The following is an 18,010-nucleotide window of genomic DNA, read 5'->3' as shown; positions in this document are numbered from 1 at the left end:
CACCAATGCCGGGTTAAGCTAATATTCTAAAATGGGTGCACAGTTACCATTATAGAATGGGCTTCCAACACGCATCATTAAGACACCTAAATGGAGTGCCCACTTATAGAATTGCCCTATAGTACTTATTATAAGCATGACTAGCTCAGGCTTTATTGCTGATCAGAGCATAGGTTTTGTTCCTTCCAATTCTGTGCCTATGGAAAATATCTCTATTGAATAAGGCCTTATTTTTGCTGTATGTTATAAAACTAATGGTCTCTTTTCTGCAAAATTTGTCACCTACATAAATCCAGTCACCTCTGGAAAAACACGGCTACAGTCAGCAGAAACAAAAAAATGAGGTTTTATCGAATCCTGTTTGAGCAAACAATTTGTAACACCACAGCGCAAACCTCATCCCATATGACAAAAATAGAAAAAAAATTACAGAAGTTCAAACATGTGACTGCTTGGTAATTTTTGGTAGTTTAGTCATGTATTCTCTAGAGATGATCACAAATGTCTTAAATATTTAGCCTATTAACATTGTTTTGTGCTAGGAAAAATTTGACTGAAGCCAGTACAGAAGATATGGGGGTAGGAGAAATTATCAATGTGGGCTACCTTGAAGATGCATTATTTTACTGTTACCTCAGTTATTAGTACCTAAGGGATAATTTTCTAAGCTTCGGAAAGCGCTAGTGCATGCTTACAAATGCTTAAAATGGCTTACCATGGGATGCGTTCAGGCATCCCGCTGTAAGTTTCAAATTGGCATGCGCTAACCATGTGCAAAAAAATATTTTTTTTTGTGGGGGAGGGGATGTCTGGCGGCAGAAAGTAGGTGTTCTATTAGTAATCAGTTAGGGACTGATTCTGTATAGGACCCCGGTATCGGCAGCCGCCTAAGAAGCGGCCACCGATCACGTGTCAGTCATGCAGCGGCGTCCTATTCAGAATCGGGTCTGCGCTCCCGGACAGACACCTTAAATGTAGGCCAGCATTTTGCAGGCCTACATTTAAAGCATCTGTCATCCGTCTGTGGAGACGTGTACTGACGTTTAAGCCCGCTCAAGGACACTTCTGGACAATACCATGCCCACGCAGGCTTAAACATTCTTGCACATCTCCACAGATGCAGTACAGATGCCTTCCTCACAAGCGACATTCCTCGGCTGCAATTTTTTTCTCAAAACGTGTGTCCCGATTGGTTGCTGGACAGCGGTAGGATGCCTAACACTGCCTAAAATCGGGATGCACGGTTCGAGAATCAGCCCCTTAGTGTGGACATGTTATTGTGCAATGACTGATTAGCATAGGGTTATCGCGTGAGCCCTTAGGGACAGATTCTATAAATGGTGCCGAGCGGTGCCTACATTGTAGGTGCCAGTCGGTGCGATTGCCTCTCAAAAAAATGGCACCATTTATAGAATTAAATCTAAGGTGCCTAAGTGGACTTAGACATCGCTAAGCGTCCTAGCTGTAGTTGCTATTCCATTAAGCCAGTTTTTTACTCACCTAATTTGGCAACACCTATGTTGAACGCCTAATGACACCTAAGTCAATCACGCCCATTCTCTGCCCATAACCATGCCTACTTTTAAACATAGGCATGATTAGATGTCTTTAGGAATGGGAGGGCACCTCCACTTAGGAATCACAAGGCATCTTAAGAGTTTGGCATCAAACTCTTCAATTGATTGTTTTGTTTTATTTATTTATTTATTTATTTTGATTGGCTTAAAACTGGCATGGTCAATTACCATACCAATTAAGCCAATTAAAAAATAAAAATTGGATGGAGATCCCAAACATAGGCATCTCTAGACGGATGCAATGTAGACATCTTTATAGAATTCCCCAGTAATCACCTATTAGGAATTCTTTTTAATGGCCGTGCACTAATTGCAACATTAGTGCATGGCCATTAATTGAATACACAGAATAGCATCCGTTTTCCAGCTGCAGTAAAAATGGCCTCAGCACATAGGAAAAACCTGCCTAAGGTCATGCTAAGGCTATTTTTTTTTTAAACTGTAGCTTAATAAATGGACCACTTACCCCCGTTTTACTAAGGTGCACTATGCGTTTTAGTATGCGTTTAGCGCACGCTAAATATACCTGCGTGCTAACCGCTAATGTGACCACAGACTAACATGCACATGTTAGCATTTAGCGCATGGTTAGTGCGCGCTAAAACGCTTATAACACCTTTGTAAAAGGAGCCCCAAGTCTTACTGCATTTAATGGGATCTGTGCTAGAATAACATGAATTAGTGGTAAAATAACACTTTTTAGTGGTAACCCATGCTGATAACTACACCCCATCGTCATCTCAATATTTTCTTGTTTTGCCTTCCTTGGGATTTTGCAGAATATGGGCCATTAGGTTTTGTGACTGCTGTAAATTATTTGGAAAAACAATGCCGCTTGACGGCCCCTTTTTTTCTTTGTGAATTGAGATAGTATGATTAACGGCTAGAGTTACTAACATGTACTATCGCGTTAGCATGCATTAACATGGTTAATGTGCGTTATTAATAACCAGGTTCCATTGTAAAGAATAGTTCCTGTGGTAAAATAACCCATGTTATGCGTGCTAACATGCATACTAAGCAGTATTACATATTAGTAAGGCTGGATTAGGTTAAAGTTCTCAAAATGCTATAAAATTATCCTTTAGAAGATCAGGGATACTAATACTCTGAGAGTAAGTCTCCAAATTTTGTTTACACTGCATTAACATTAAAAAGTATGCCACTGCTAGTAATCTCTCATTAAAACAACAACAAATTTAAGAAAATAAACATTTTTCCTGAATCTATTTGTTTAATGATCTATCTATACTAGTCTAGTGTAGGAAAATAAAAAAAACTTAAAAATTGTATAAATTTTTACCATTCATCTTCAGGTCTATTTAGGAACACCTATTGCATGAGAGAGTAATGTAACGTTTGAATAATGTCTACACACAAGCTTTCATAAACCTTTATTCTGTCTTTAGAATTTGGAATGATGGGAGATCATACAGTTAAAAGTCAGCGACCACGATCTGTTCATGAGAAAAGGGTCCCTCAGGAGCAAGGTGATGCTGCTAAATTTATGGCACAAACTGGTAATACATTAGTTACACTTTTTTCTACTTGCTGTTATTAATTCTAGCAAAACCACTGCATGCCTCCATAATCCTCTGCATATCTGTCAGTTTTTCTAAGCTGATATTTTTATTTACTTTTTTTTCCAACCATTTCTTTTTTCCCCCACCAGTTAAAGTCCATAAATACAGTAGCTGAGAACCGCTAGAACACATAAACATGCATTGTGACAGTGGATAATGAGGCATTGACTGTAGCGTGGACATGGGTTTCTTTAACAATGACATTAAATCAGAAAAGCACAACATGTCTTGAAAACATACTTATGAACAGTAAAATTGGAATAAATAAAATTTTGGGGGGGTAAAGAACATTGTTTTTGTTTCTATTCAGCAATGTTAAGGAAACCCATTAGTATTTCTCATATAAATGAATTTTCTATATGCCTTTGATCATTTCTCATTACTGTTTCTCTTCAAGAATACCTTCATATTGCATGTATTGTATAATTAGAGATACTGGGCAATCTAAACACATAACTAGCTACATTAATTAATTAAACTTAACCAGTTGCAAAAACAAACAAAAATACATTCTCATATTCCAGCATCTGATGCCTATAAAAGTAGTTCATCAGTAGGTATTATTTTGGATATGAAAAGCATTACAGAAAGTTGTGAAGAGATGTTGAATCACAGGTCTGTGAAAGATATCTGCATCAGAATCCTTTATATTGTCTTCACTTTAACAAAATACTAACACACCATTTTAATTTTGGTTTGCTCTGAATTTCTATGTTCATGAAGGGAACTTATTTAGTTCTTTGCATTCATTCTCTTGTTGGTGTAGGTTGTTTTCTGCTCAAATGGAAGGCAATTCTATAAATAAGATGCAAACATGGGTCTTACGTATTGGCATATACATGTAATTGTGTTCACATACACATGTAAATGCCAAAAATCTGTTAAAAAGCTAATCTATAAATCCATTTGTAGCATCCCCTCAGGAGGCTTAGGAGACAGTCGCCTGATCAGAGAAAACACTCACTGATATTTTTCTTCCTTCTAAAGCCCCACCCCTTTTTCATTGCACTGGTTGTCATGGAGAAGGAAAATTTATATATTTCCTGGCGACCTGTTCTAGTCACACACATATGTCATCATCAAGAACTGGCAGAGAAAATCTCACAGATCAAAACACTAGTCTGATTAACACAGAAATGATATTCTTTCAAAATCCAGTTTTGCAAATGGATTTCACATATGTGTCGTAAATTGCACAAAATTGACAGGTAGAAGTACATACAATATGGGTAGAGTCTAGGTGGAGAATGGGAGGGACTCACACTTATGTGCATAACATAGAATGCTATAAGTTACACTTGCATCTCTGGCTTATTTATACCAGCTCTATGGCTGGCATCACTGTTTGGCACCTAACCACTTATGTGTGTACAGTATATACACAGTTTTTCTAATATTCTTAAAAAGAAAATAGAATAGGCTTCTAATAGGCATCCTCTAGGCACCTAAATATACAGCAGGTGCAGTGTTACAGAATTGATCTCATGATTTCTATATTATTGTGATTACATCATAACAAGTGTAGCAGACCCTACCTGAACCTAGGCTAGGAATGATCTTAACTCATAAACACCAGACCCAGTAGTAGGTAACTCAACAATATTTTCTGGCTATAGCCATATCAGATGAAACAGAAACAACCTGATCAGAATCTGCCATAAACTATACTTCACACAAAAAAAGATACTGGTTGAACATTTAGGGGTAAATTCTAAAACCAGCGTCTGTTAATTGACGAACGTCATTAGAAACAGCAAAAAATGGCAAGGTTAAGGCGCTGGAATCACACCTACTTAGGTGCCTTAGGCCATTGAATGCCAAAGTAGGTGTGTCGTTAGGCTGCCTGAATTGCATACGTGGGTGCAATTCATACAAAGATAGGCACCAGAAAGGTAGACCCGAAAAACCCTTTCCTACATTTCTACTGCCTATCTTTGCCAGCAGATCTCAGCAATAGTCCATAGCCTTCCATCTGCTGATCAAGGCAAAGAAATCCCCGATCAGCTCTGCTAGCAGGACTCCACAAAATTGCGGCTTTGGAGAGTCCTGCTGACTCAAATGATTGGCGATTCCTCTCTTTCTCCTTCCCTCCCTCCCAGCCACCCAACAATTGATCCCTCCCATTACCTCTCCAAGGAACAAAGAACCCTCCTCTGAGTCCGACAAAACTCCCACCTCCCCCTTGTACATCGGCAGGAGGGATACCCACTCCTTCCTGTCTTGGTCACTGCTGTCCGATCCATCCAGATCTACTCACATATCCCTGATAGTACCTTCCCCCATACCTTAAAGTAGAAGGATGGCAGAAAGGCATTTGAAGATGAGAGCATAATGTCATACGCAGATGACATCTTACTTCTCATACCGGTGGCAGGAAATCAGACTGACACCCCCAAGAAAATCTCAGATAATATAGAAAAATCCAAGCAGGGGCAACCGCTCAAAAACTAAAACTAAACGCCACCAAAACCAAGGTCCTCTATTTCCACAATGTCCAACAAACAGCGCCAACAAGAATCACGCTCCAGTCGGGCAACATACTTACTGTAGAAAAAACCTCTAAAATTCTAGGCTGTATACTAGACTCCACATTATCCATGGAACCTCAAGTATCCCATCTTCAAAAGAAAGCCTCTTCACCATGAAACAACTAAGACTCATCAGGCCATACTTCCACCAGCATCACTTTGACACAATTGTCCAGATGATGATTACATCCCAACTGGATTATTGCAACTCTGCCTACCTGGGAATCAACACCACCCTCACCCACAAAATGCATTTTATCCAAAACACTGCAATAACACTCATCTTTGAAAAAATACGACTCCATCTCAACATATCACAAACGACTTCACTGGCTACCCATCACGGCTCGTATTATAAAAAAATGCTAGTATCATGCATCACATTATCTATGGCAACTCAGCAGTCCCACTCATCAAACTCTTAAATGATGCATGGTCCAACTCACGCGCAGAATTCTCAACAGGATCCAATTGAACCTCCCCTCGACAAAAAATCTCAAGTACAAAATAATCTTCCAGTCCATGTTCACCTTCCTCAGAGTCAAAATCTGGAATGATCTCGCAGAAACTATAAGAATGGAAACCAACCATACAGACTTGATGGGCTGTAGCCCTTTTCTGCCGTCATCTTCTATGTTTCTATGTTTCTATTCCTAAAGAAACTGAAAACTTCACTCTTCGACAACTAATTTCTTCTAGGACCATCATAAGCACCTGACCTTTACTTAATTCACCTGAGTTTTTTGTTTCCTGTTCCCCTTCCACTCCTGCCTCCCACCCTAATCCTCTTCCTTTCCTTTCCTTAAGTTGCCTAGAGCCTGCTTAGGTGTGCGCAACACACAAATATTAGATTAGATTAGAAAGGATGCCCACTCCCTCCTGCGGGCAGGCTGCCGGGGTCCCCCGACAACCCCCCCACCCCATCCGTACCTTAAAGTAGAAGGACATCAAGAAGGATGCCCACTCCCTCCTGCTGGTAGGCCCATGTCTTCAAAATGGGAGGGGCCTAAGGCTCTGATTGGCACAATCAGGGCCTTAGGCCCTTCCACGGTGCATCACAGGATGCACCGGGAAGGAAAGGCCCACCATTTTGAAAATGTGGACCTGCCAGTAGGAGTGAATTGGCAATCCCTCCTGCTGTCTTTCTACTTTAAGGTACAGGGAGGTGGTTGTCGGTGGGGAGGGGAGGGCAGGGGACCCCAGCGGCCTACTGGCAAGAGGGAATGGGCATTCCTCTTGCCGATGTTCCATAAAAGGTACAAGGGGGTGTTTGGGGTTGTGAGGCTCAAAGGAGGGGTCTCTCCTTGGAGGATTAGTAGGATGATCAGTAGGTTGGAGAGTGGGAAGGAGGGAGGAAAAAAGAAATCGGGGATCACCCTGCTGGTTCAGCTAATCACGGCAGGGTAATCCCTGATCAACTGAGACAGCAGGACTCCCCAAAGCTGCAATTTTAGGAAGTCCTGTCAGCACAGCTGATTGGGATTCCTCTGACATGATCAGTTGGTAAAGATAGGCACCAGAAATGTAGGCCAGGGTTTTCTAGGCCCACATTTATGACCTCTGTCTTTGTGTGAATCACATCTGTATACAGTAGGTGCTAGAGGCGCATTTCTCTAACCGGCACTGTTGCCTTATCAAAATTCAAAGCAGTTTTACATAATATGAGAATAAAGAATAAAAAGGAAAAGTTAAAAACAAATTACAATTAATATTACAAACAATCAAAACGCACTGACAAACATTAACATACCTATACAAGATGGAAAAGGGCAGAAATACATTTTAAATAAAGACAAAGAGAGGGAGAAGGATCAAAACAAAAGGGAGGGGAACGAAAAATAAATAGTCAGGTACTTGTAAAATAGGTTAAAATGACTAATAGATTGCGAGGAACAGGTTTCCATTACTGTCTTTAGAAGGACTATTGTACTCCGAATGCGTCTTTAAAAAGAAAGGCCTTCAAGTTACTTTTAAATTTATCAAGTGATGAAATTTCTCTTATATAATTTGGTGCTGAGTTCCAGGTGGTAGGGGCTGTAACAGAAAAGATATTAATGTGCAGGACTAAAGGAGGACATGTCCAGGGAAATCCGGACATCTCATAACCCTATGTTGGCCCACCTTTAGTATAGCGCAGGGGTAGGCAATTCTGGTCCTCAAGAGCCACAGGCAGGTCAGGTTTTCAGGATATCCACAATAAATATGCATGAGGTAGATTTGCATCTCAAGGAGGCAGTGCATGCAAATCCATCTCATATATATTCATTGATCAGCCTAAGCTTGGGTTTTTTTTTCCAATTAATTAAACAGCTGCCTATTGGATAACTCAAATTCTTAAAACCAGCTATTAAATCTTTAATACAAACAAGTATTATCTTAATCAATTCAATTATAATATTATCTCCCACAATTCATTTCATTAATAATTACTTAATTTATTAATAAATATCAGAATAATTTAGTCAGTGAACCTAATCCCCATCAACTCACACTCACTTCCCAACTTTCACACACATACTACAGTCATTGTGATTACTTTTATCCAAAACTGGATCTTAGTTAGTTCATTAGTCCATGATCATCTAGTCAGAGAGGTTTCAAACTGAGAGTTGCACAACAGTCTAGCACATGAGAATCACAGTTTGTTAAATACAACCGGTAGGCCTCTGTCCTCATGATGGTCCTGCTCTTCAATTCATAAAGCATTCAGTTCAACACAAGACTGTGTTTCGCCACCTGGCGTCTTCAGGAGCTATATTTGCAAGGCTCACCAGCTTCAATGTGGAGAAATGTAAGGTCTTGCACATAGGGAAGGGGAACTCCATGTACAGCTATACGATGGGAGGGAGGGTACTCGGGGAAGGCAGCCAAGAAAAAGATCTGGGGGTATTGGTGGATAACACAATGAAGCCGGCGGCGCAATGTGCAGCGGCCTCAAAAAAAGCGAACAGAATGTTGGGCATTATCAAAAAAGGTATCACTACCAGAACGAAGGAAGTTATCCTGCCACTGTATCGAGCAATGGTGCGCCCACATCTGGAATACTGCGTCCAATACTGGTCGCCATACCTCAAGAAGGACATGGCAATACTCGAGAGGGTCCAGAGGAGGGCAACGAGGATGATAAAGGGTATGGAGAACCTTTCATATGCCGAACGGTTAGACAGGCTGGGGCTCTTTACCCTGGAGAAGCGGAGACTGAGAGGGGACATGATAGAGACTTATAAAATCATGAAAGGCATAGAGAAGGTGGAGAGGGACAGATTCTTTAGACTAGCAGGGACAACTAAAACAAGAGGTCATTCAGAAAAACTGAGAGGAGACAGATTCATAACGAATGCAAGGAAGTTCTTCTTCACTCAGAGGGTGGTAGACACCTGGAACGCGCTTCCCGGAGAGGTGATAAGTCAGAGTACAATTCTGGGGTTCAAAAAGGGACTGGATGACTTCCTGGAAGCAAAGGGGATAACAGGGTACAGATAGAGGTTTACCTCACAGGACATTGAGCGAATAGGGTATGGATATTTTAGGTTAGGTAGGGAACACTTTCAGGTCATGGACTTGGGGGGCCGCCGTGGGAGCGGACTGCCGGGCACGATGGACCCCTGGTCTGACCCGGCAGAGGCAATGCTTATGTTCTTATGTTCTTATCACAACTTCACCAGTAAAGTAAGCATGACTCGAGTAGGGACCCAGGGTTTGGCACAAGCCGGGATCAGCTGACAAGCAGGAAACACACCGTCTCCGGTTAGAGAAATGATTACAACTGAATTGTTTTTTTAATTATTCTGTGTGGTTTTCAAAATTTATTAGATGCCTTAGACTTCACTAGATAGACTCAACCAACAGTAGCATAATAAGCTTTCTTTACTATTACACACAGAGGGCAAACTGTCCTCAAAGGATACATCTATATTACTACTACTACTACTACTATTTATCACTTATATATTACATTAGTGTCTTTTATTCCGCCAATACCTTGCGGTTCTAGGCAGATTACAAAAGAGGTGATCTGGACATACCCAGTAAAATTACAAGATAGATTATTAGATGAAGAGTTCAGATCCAGGGATAAATTGAAAAGGTCAGTTAGATCATTTGCTAGATTTGGCAAATTTCTGAAATAACATGGTTTTTAATTATTTCCTGAAGGTTTTGAAGTCGGATGTTGTGATCAGCAGGATGGAAAGAAGGTAGTCTAGTTTCACTGCATGGGTGGCAAGTAGGCCTTTGCACATTTTCATGCATTGTGTGCCTTTGATTGGGGGTGAGTAAAGGGTGCATGTGCTCTCCTAGGTCTGGATGTGTTGTTCTGGGTGAGGTGATCGTTCAGGAAGGTTGGTCCATCGCCATTTAGGGCTTTGAATAGTGTGCAGTAGAATTTGAAAAAGCCAGTGTGTGTCTAAGTATGTGGCAGTAATATGGTCATACTTTTTCAGTGAGTATGTCAGTCTGAGAGATGCATTTTGTACTGTTTGTAATTGTTTTATAATGATGGATGTTGCAGTAGTCTAGAAGACTAGGGACTCGACCAGGAGTCTGTATTGATCTCTGTTGAAGTATTTTTGGATTTGTCTTAGGTTGTGCATGACTGTGAATGATTTTTTGACTGTTTTATATAGCTCTGAAAGGTGTACACAGCACTGTACAGTAAATGGGTGGAATGAGAGTAAAGTGAGGGCAGCTACTAAATATTATCCATTTAGTTGTAATATTCAGTCTCAATTTGGGTAGTTTATATATATAGCTTAGGCCTGCTGTGGTACAACAAAAACATAAAGTCCAATTTAATTAATCAATTATTAAACCAGGGAAGAAATTCATGCAAAATATCTCATTAATATTAAAATGGAGTAATTGGGACTGAATAGAAGGCCTAACTGAAACAGATACTCCCAAATTCTAAAAATGGTGCTCAAAATTGTGCATGCAAATTTGGGCACATGACATTACATTTACATTACATTAGTGATTTCTATTCCGCCAATACCTTGCGGTTCAAGGCGGATTACACAAAAGTTTTCAGAGATTACAGAAAAAGTTTACAGAAAAATTTACAAGAATAGCATAAGAGATGTCATAAGAGTTACATAAGAAATACCAAAGAGTTGCCGTTATCTTAAGGTGATAAATGTTGGGTAATAAGAATTACCAAAGAGTTGTCAAGATCTTAAGATGATAAGTGATGGGTAAATAGAGGCATTTTAGCATTAGTAGGGTAATTAGAAGTGGGGTTGAGGTAGGAACTGGTTGTGTTAGATAGGTTTTATGTATTTTTTTGAAGAGTAGGGTTTTAGTATCTTTCTTGAAGGTTTTGTAGTCTGAGGTCAATGACAACAGAATGGTGATTTGTCTGTCCAGTTTAGGTGCTCTGGTGGCTATTAGGTTGTCATATAGTTTTTTTCATTTGACATTTTTGGATGGTGGGTGTGTGAAAAGTGAGTGGGTTCTCCTGTGCCTGGATGAGGAGGATTGATTTAGTCGGTTATTCCAGTAGGTTGGGCTTTCTTCGTTAATGGCTTTGAATAGTAGGCAGTAGAATTTGAAGTGTACTCTTGCCTGTATTGAGAGCCAGTGAGAGTCATGGTATGCTTCTGTGATGTGGTCATATTTTTTCAACAAGTAGATGAGTCTTAGGGCTGTATTTTGTATAGTTTGCATGTCCAGTTTGCACGTGCAAATTAATTGAATAACAAGCCAATTAGCACCAATAATTGACCTCAGTTTTCATCAACAAATTAGCACAGTCATACACAAATGTTTCCATAAATTAAGGCTCTTTCATTCCATCTCTTCTCTAGGATTCTCCCTCTATCAACATTTTGATTCATTCTCTTGTAATTTCACACATTGACTACTGTAATGCCCTCTATCAGAGCATAACTCAGAAAGAAATCCATCGTCTACAACTTTTGCAAAATACTGCCGTTAAATTAATTTACCATGCAAAAAAATATGATCATGTCACTCCTCTTCTTCGTAAAGCACACTGGTTACCTATTACTCATCGTCTTGCCTATAAAATACTCCTACTAACATTCAAAACAAAAAACGCCAATTAACCAGCCTTCATTGACAAACTCCTGATTCCATATACTTTCTCGTGGACACTCAGATCCAACAATCAAAACCTACTTACCATCCCATCAATATGTGAACTATTTTATGATACAACTCGCAAATCCATTTTTTCGGTCACAGCTGCTTCTCTGTGGGATGCCCTCCCATTGCATCTCCGTTTAGAAAACTCTTTAGAAAAATTCAAATCCAAGCTCAAGACTTTTATTTTTAAAGATGCTTATAATCTCTAATCCCAGCTTTTTCAATAATTCTCATGTAGCTCTTCGAAGTATTTTGGAAACAACAAAAACGTTTCTTTTGAAGCGAGCCCTATCATAATGTATTTCCCTTCCTTCCTCTCTCCTCCCCTTTATTTTAATTTTTATCTCAATGTATTTACTAACTTACCTTAAATCTCCTCCCTCTCCTCTCATGTACGTCAGTCTGTTCAAACTCCCTTTGTATTTATTTTTTATTAACTTTAGATATGTTATAACTTTTATTTTAATTCTTTTATTTTATACCTTATTTTATTGTAAACCGTTTAGATACCTATTTGATGAACGGTATATCAAAAATAAATAAACTTGGAAACTTGGATTATTGGTGCTAAATACCAATCATGGCATTCAAATTAACATATATAGCAGCATTCAATATATGTATTAATTTGAATGCCATGGTTGATGTTTATATCATCTGTTAATAAGGGAGAAAATAGTGTAGTAAATTGGTTCCTAAATCAAACTAAGAATCATGCTCTGTCATCTGCCATATTTAGTTGCTTTAATTTATTTTACTTTAATACAAACATTATATAATTATAGACCACTCTACAATTATGTTTCCAGAACAGTTTATAATAAAATTAAATATATAATCCAAAATAGCAACAAGACGACAGAGAATGGATAAAGGAGGAAAGCTAGAAGTGTGAAAGAGAATCAGTGTCTTTGAACCAAGTTCATTGCTTGCAGTACCTAACGACCATGAACTCTCATCAAATGCCTGATCAAAAATTTAACAAAAGATGATTCCTTATGACGATAGGAAAGAGCTTGAAATTCCAAAAGCAAAGAACTAAACAGAGAAACAAAAATGGATGTGCTATTCTTATGTTCTTATTTCTGTTCTGAAATACCAGGTTTCCTTTCAGTGTATTTCTCACCTTAGTACAGTGGTACCTCAGTTTACGAGTGCACCGGTTTGCGAGTGTTTTGCAAGACGAGCAAAACATTCGCAAAATTGTCACCTCGGAAACCGAGCTTGCCTCGATTTGCGAGCTGCGCCCCCCCGCGATCTGGCACCCTCCCCCCCCGCAATCCGGCATCCCCCGCTCATGTCACACACCCCCCTCCCGCCGCAATCTGAAATCCCCCAGCACCCACCTGAACACGCTGCTTATCCCCATCTGGCCACTGGCACCAACGCACAAGACATGCTGGTGCCCGAAGATCTGCATCTTCTTTGCTGGGCCTTGAGCATCTGCGCATTCTCAAGGCCTTCGAGTTCACGCTCTCTCCGAGATCTCCGAGAATCTCAAAGAGAGCATGAACTCGAAGGCCTTGAGCATGCGCAGATGCTCAAGGCCCAGCAAAGAAGAAGAAACAGATCTTCGGGCACCGGCATGTCCTGTGCGTTGGTGCCAGTGCCAGTGCCAGTGGCCAGATGGGGGTAGGCAGCGTTTTTTGGGTGGGTGCTGGGGGATTTCAGATCGCGGCGGGGGGAGGAGGGGTGCGACGCGAGCGGGGGATGCCGGATTGCGGGGAGGTGGCGGATCATGCGGGGGTGGCCTTTGGGGAGAGTAATGCCAGTTCTGGAGGGCGGGAGGTAGAGCAGCGCCGCTGGCCTCGGTGGATGGGGTGGGTGGGAACGTATAAAGCGTGTTTCCCTTAGTTCCTATGGGAATATACTTTGATATATGAGTATTTTGGTTTACGAGCGTGCTTCTGGAATGAATTATGCTCGTAAATCAATGTACCACTGTATGTCTTAACCGTATTATGTTATTATTAAGAAAACACTTTCACAAGAAAAAATGCACAATGTCTGATGGATCGAAACAGCACAGCTCAGGCTTAATTACAATGTGCAATTGAAAAACAGGAGGAAAAAGCCTCAGACTAGGGCTCTCCCACAGCCACAAGAGGTCGTTGAAGGTCATTAGGCATTAACCTTATCGGCAAACAACCTCCATTTCACTGCAAAGGATAAAAGTCTTGTGCGGTGCTATTTTGTGCTAAAAGATAAAAGAAATGACTTTCAACTTATCTTCTGGTTGATCGGTACACCAACGGTGGCCAGCGTTTCATAAGTCTGCTGCCTCAGGGTGTAACGTATCCGATCAAGCTTCCAATGGGACGCCAAAATGCATCTCGCTGATGGCAGTCTTGAGCATTTCTTGTTTATCTCTGGGAATGCTTCCTATTGCTTCAATGTTGTTTTCTTCTCCTGTCCTCCATTTGGTTCCTGTTTTTCCTTACTTCCTGAGGGCTCGGTATTCTTGCGTCTTGTCAAGCTCTTATACTTTCATTAGTGGTTGTTTGCCCTTTATTGTTGCACAGTACAGTGGCCTTAACACTTATCTTGTGAAACCCAAGTTCTTGTCTTGTTTTTTTTTTTTTTAAGTTCAAAAAGTTTTATTGTATTTCAAAATATATAGGGGTACATGTTCATAGGGATGGGTTACAAAACAGTAACACTGTGTTATCTAAGACAAAAAGGTGTAAGGAATTACATCAATGCATAGATCAAAATTAGTGATTAAGATTAAAATATAAATGTACACATGAGATTAATGACAAATGCAAGTATGGGATAAAATGTATAAATCAATATATTAACCATTTAGCAAAGTCGGGCCAAGTCATTTATCACAGTATCTCAGAAGAGGAGCCCAAATAAGATTATAAGTATTATAAGAATTGGTTCTCTCAGCTAGCACTTTCTCATATTTTCCATTCAAACAAACAGAATTCCACCAAGCATGATATTCAGTTTTAGAAAGATCTTTCCAATTATATAGGATATTCTGTAAAGCTAAAGCCATAAGAATTGTAAACAATTTGGATTCATAAATGTCTAACGGCGTGGAGAGACCTTTTGACATCAAAATTATTATAGAAAGTGATAAATTTTCTGTCAACCCCATAACAGCACATATGGTTTTCCAGACAGTGGACCAATAGTCTTTAAGTTGGTCACAGTCAAATAGTAGGTGTGGTAATGTACCTATATACTTTTGACATGACCAACAGTTAGGTGAGGCTGAGGGATCAATCTTATGGGAAAGGATGGGCGTCCATGTAGCTCTATGAAGCAAGAAATATATAGATTGTAGTAATGATGCTGCTCTTATAGATTTGAATATGAGAAACCAAAAAGAGTTCCAATCTATGGCATCTGAAGGGAGTAACAATTCATGAGCCCATTTGCTTTCAGCCTTGGAAGTTAATTCCGGATTCATTGTTTGAAACAGTCGGTACCATGAGGAAGCAGAACCGCCCATGTCGGAAATTTGGGTGGCATATGTGAGTAGAGAAGGTTGTAGGACAGTTTTGAGAGCATTTGGAAGAGTTTGTTTTAATCTTGTTTTAAGTCTTGTTTTAATCTAATAGTCAAACTTCAAGAGTTCTAATTATGGATTCTGAGACAGAATGAACAGGACAAAATAAAAATATTGAAGAGTGACTGAATCATCTAAATAAAATAAAGTTGATAGAAGAATTCAGCTAAATTTGAGTGCTCATAACAACAAAGCTGCCATCAAAAAAGGGAGATCCCAACCCTAGCATGATACTTTATGGGACCTGATTTGAGACGTAACTTTAAAACCATGCTTGGACAGAAAGTTTTTGTTCTAGAACTGGGGTTCTGGTTATGATCTGGGGGGAGAAAGTTGGGCTGTTTTGACCGCTGCAGATCTGGTCTTATATTCTACTTTAGTTTCTCTTCTCTGGGTGCGTTTGTAGGAAATAAATGCTTTTTTCTTCTCCTTAATGAGGAGTGAGATCTCTTCAGTGAACCATTGGGGTTTGTTGTTTCTTTGCCGTTTATCGCTACATAAAATCAGTAGATAAACGGCAAAGAAACAACAAACCCCAATGGTTCACTGAAGAGATCTCACTCCTCATTAAGGAGAAGAAAAAAGCATTTCTTTCCTACAAACGCACCCAGAGAAGAGAAACTAAAGTAGAATATAAGACCAGATCTGCAGCGGTCAAAACAGCAGTTAGGGAGGCCAAACGTCGAGTGGAAGAAACTCTGGCAAAAAACATTAAAAAAGGGGACAAATCCTTCTTTAGGTATATCAGCGATAGGAAAAGGAACACAGATGGTATAGTACGCCTTAGACAACCGGACGGAAACTACGCGGTGGCGGATTCAGAAAAAGCAGAACTACTAAATGAATATTTCTGCTCAGTCTTCACCTGCGAAGCACCGGGACACGGACCACAGTTGATGATAATACAAGACGTGGATGACCCGTTTCAGAATTTTGAGTTCATTCCTGGGGACGTCTGCAACGAACTGGCAAGGCTAAAAGTAAACAAGGCCATGGGACCGGACAATTTACACCCAAGAGTGCTCAGAGAATTGAGAGATGTCCTGGCAGAACCGTTGGCGGTGCTCTTCAATCTCTCACTAAGTACGGGGAAAGTTCCGTTGGACTGGAAAACAGCCAACGTCGTTCCTCTACATAAAAAGGGTTGCAAGGCTGAGGCTGCGAACTATAGACCGGTAAGCCTCACCTCAATAGTGTGCAAACTCATGGAAACACTAATTAAGTACAAATTAGATACGATCCTGAACGAGGGTAATCTCCGGGATCCCAGCCAACATGGATTCACCAAGGGTAGGTCATGCCAGTCCAATCTAATAAGCTTCTTTGACTGGGTAACAAGAAGACTAGACTCAGGAGAGTCCTTGGACGTCGTGTACCAGGACTTCAGCAAAGCGTTTGACAGCGTCCCACACCGCAGGCTGCTGAACAAGATGAAATCTATGGGATTAGGAGAGACTCTAACTGCATGGGTTAAAGATTGGCTTAGTGGCAGACTTCAGAGGGTGGTGGTCAACGGTACCCTTTCTAAAATGTCGGAGGTGACCAGCGGAGTGCCACAGGGTTCGGTCCTGGGCCCACTCCTCTTCAACATATTCATTAGGGATCTGACTCAAGGGCTCCAAGGCAAGGTAACCTTATTCGCTGATGACGCCAAACTATGCAATGTAGTAAACGGCTGTAATCTTCAGGATGCTATGGAGCAAGACCTGCGTACTTTAGAAAGTTGGTCCTTGATCTGGCAGCTGGGCTTCAACGCCAAGAAATGTAAGGTCATGCATCTCGGCAACGGAAATCCTTGCAGAACTTACACCCTGAATGGAGAAACTTTAGCCAGGACTACGGCAGAACGAGACTTAGGAGTAATCATCAGTGCTGACATGAAAGCAGCCACTCAAGTGGAGAAGGCTTCATCTAAAGCACGGCAAATGATAGGTTGTATCAAGAGAAGCTTCGTCAACAGGAAACCTGAAGTCATGATGCCACTGTACAGAGCCATGGTGAGACCGCATCTGGAATACTGTGTTCAGTTCTGGAGGCCACATTACCGTAAGGATGTGCTCAGAGTTGAATCGGTTCAGCGGATGGCCACCAGGATGGTCTCGGGGCTAAAGGGTCTCCTGTACGAAGAAAGACTGAGCAAATTGCAGCTCTACACTCTCGAGGAGCGTAGGGAGAGGGGAGACATGATTGAGACATTTAAGTACATCACGGGACGGGTAGAGGTGGAAGATGATATCTTTCTTCTCAGGGGACCCTCGACCACAAGAGGACATCCGCTCAAGCTCAGGGGAGGGAAGTTTCGTGGAGACACCAGGAAATACTTCTTCACGGAGAGAGTGATTGAGCATTGGAACGAGCTTCCAGTGCAGGTGGTCGAGGCACGCAGCATCTCAGACTTCAAGAACAAATGGGATACCTATGTGGGATCCCTACGAGGTCATGCCAAGGGATAGGGTCACTAGGACTGAATGAGCGGGTCAGTAGAGTGACAGTATAATTACAATTATTCTTTAGGGGGTCAGTAGACTTAAGAGGGTGGGTAAATGGTGTGGGCAGACTTGATGGGCTATGGCCCTTATCTGCCGTCATCTTTCTATGTTTCTATGTTCTAACAGGGTTGTTTTTTTTGGGGGGGGAGGGTTGGGGGGGAGGGAAGAGCCACAGCTACCTCTTAATTAGCAAAATTGTCCTGAA

The 18,010-nt window shown here is 40.9% G+C and overlaps 1 protein-coding gene across 5 annotated transcripts in view; it reads left to right on the top strand.

Annotated features, from left to right (window-relative positions):
* ADGRB3 (adhesion G protein-coupled receptor B3) overlaps positions 1-18,010 on the top strand; it is a 1,500,610-nt gene that overhangs the window by 415,953 nt on the left and 1,066,647 nt on the right. For 3 of the 5 annotated variants that reach the window (XM_033937352.1, XM_033937351.1, XM_033937349.1), the window contains exon 3: positions 2,987-3,097. The exons of 1 other annotated variant lie outside the window; for it this stretch is intronic. In XM_033937352.1, the coding sequence (XP_033793243.1) occupies positions 2,987-3,097 (111 nt within the window). The remainder of the gene's footprint in view (positions 1-2,986; positions 3,098-18,010) is intronic. One more of the 5 variants, XM_033937350.1, reaches the window with a different exon arrangement.

The sequence above is a fragment of the Geotrypetes seraphini genome, chromosome 3 (assembly GCF_902459505.1).
Source record: "Geotrypetes seraphini chromosome 3, aGeoSer1.1, whole genome shotgun sequence".
Lineage (NCBI taxonomy): Eukaryota > Metazoa > Chordata > Amphibia > Gymnophiona > Dermophiidae > Geotrypetes > Geotrypetes seraphini.
This window is presented reverse-complemented; position numbering and strand designations above follow the sequence as displayed.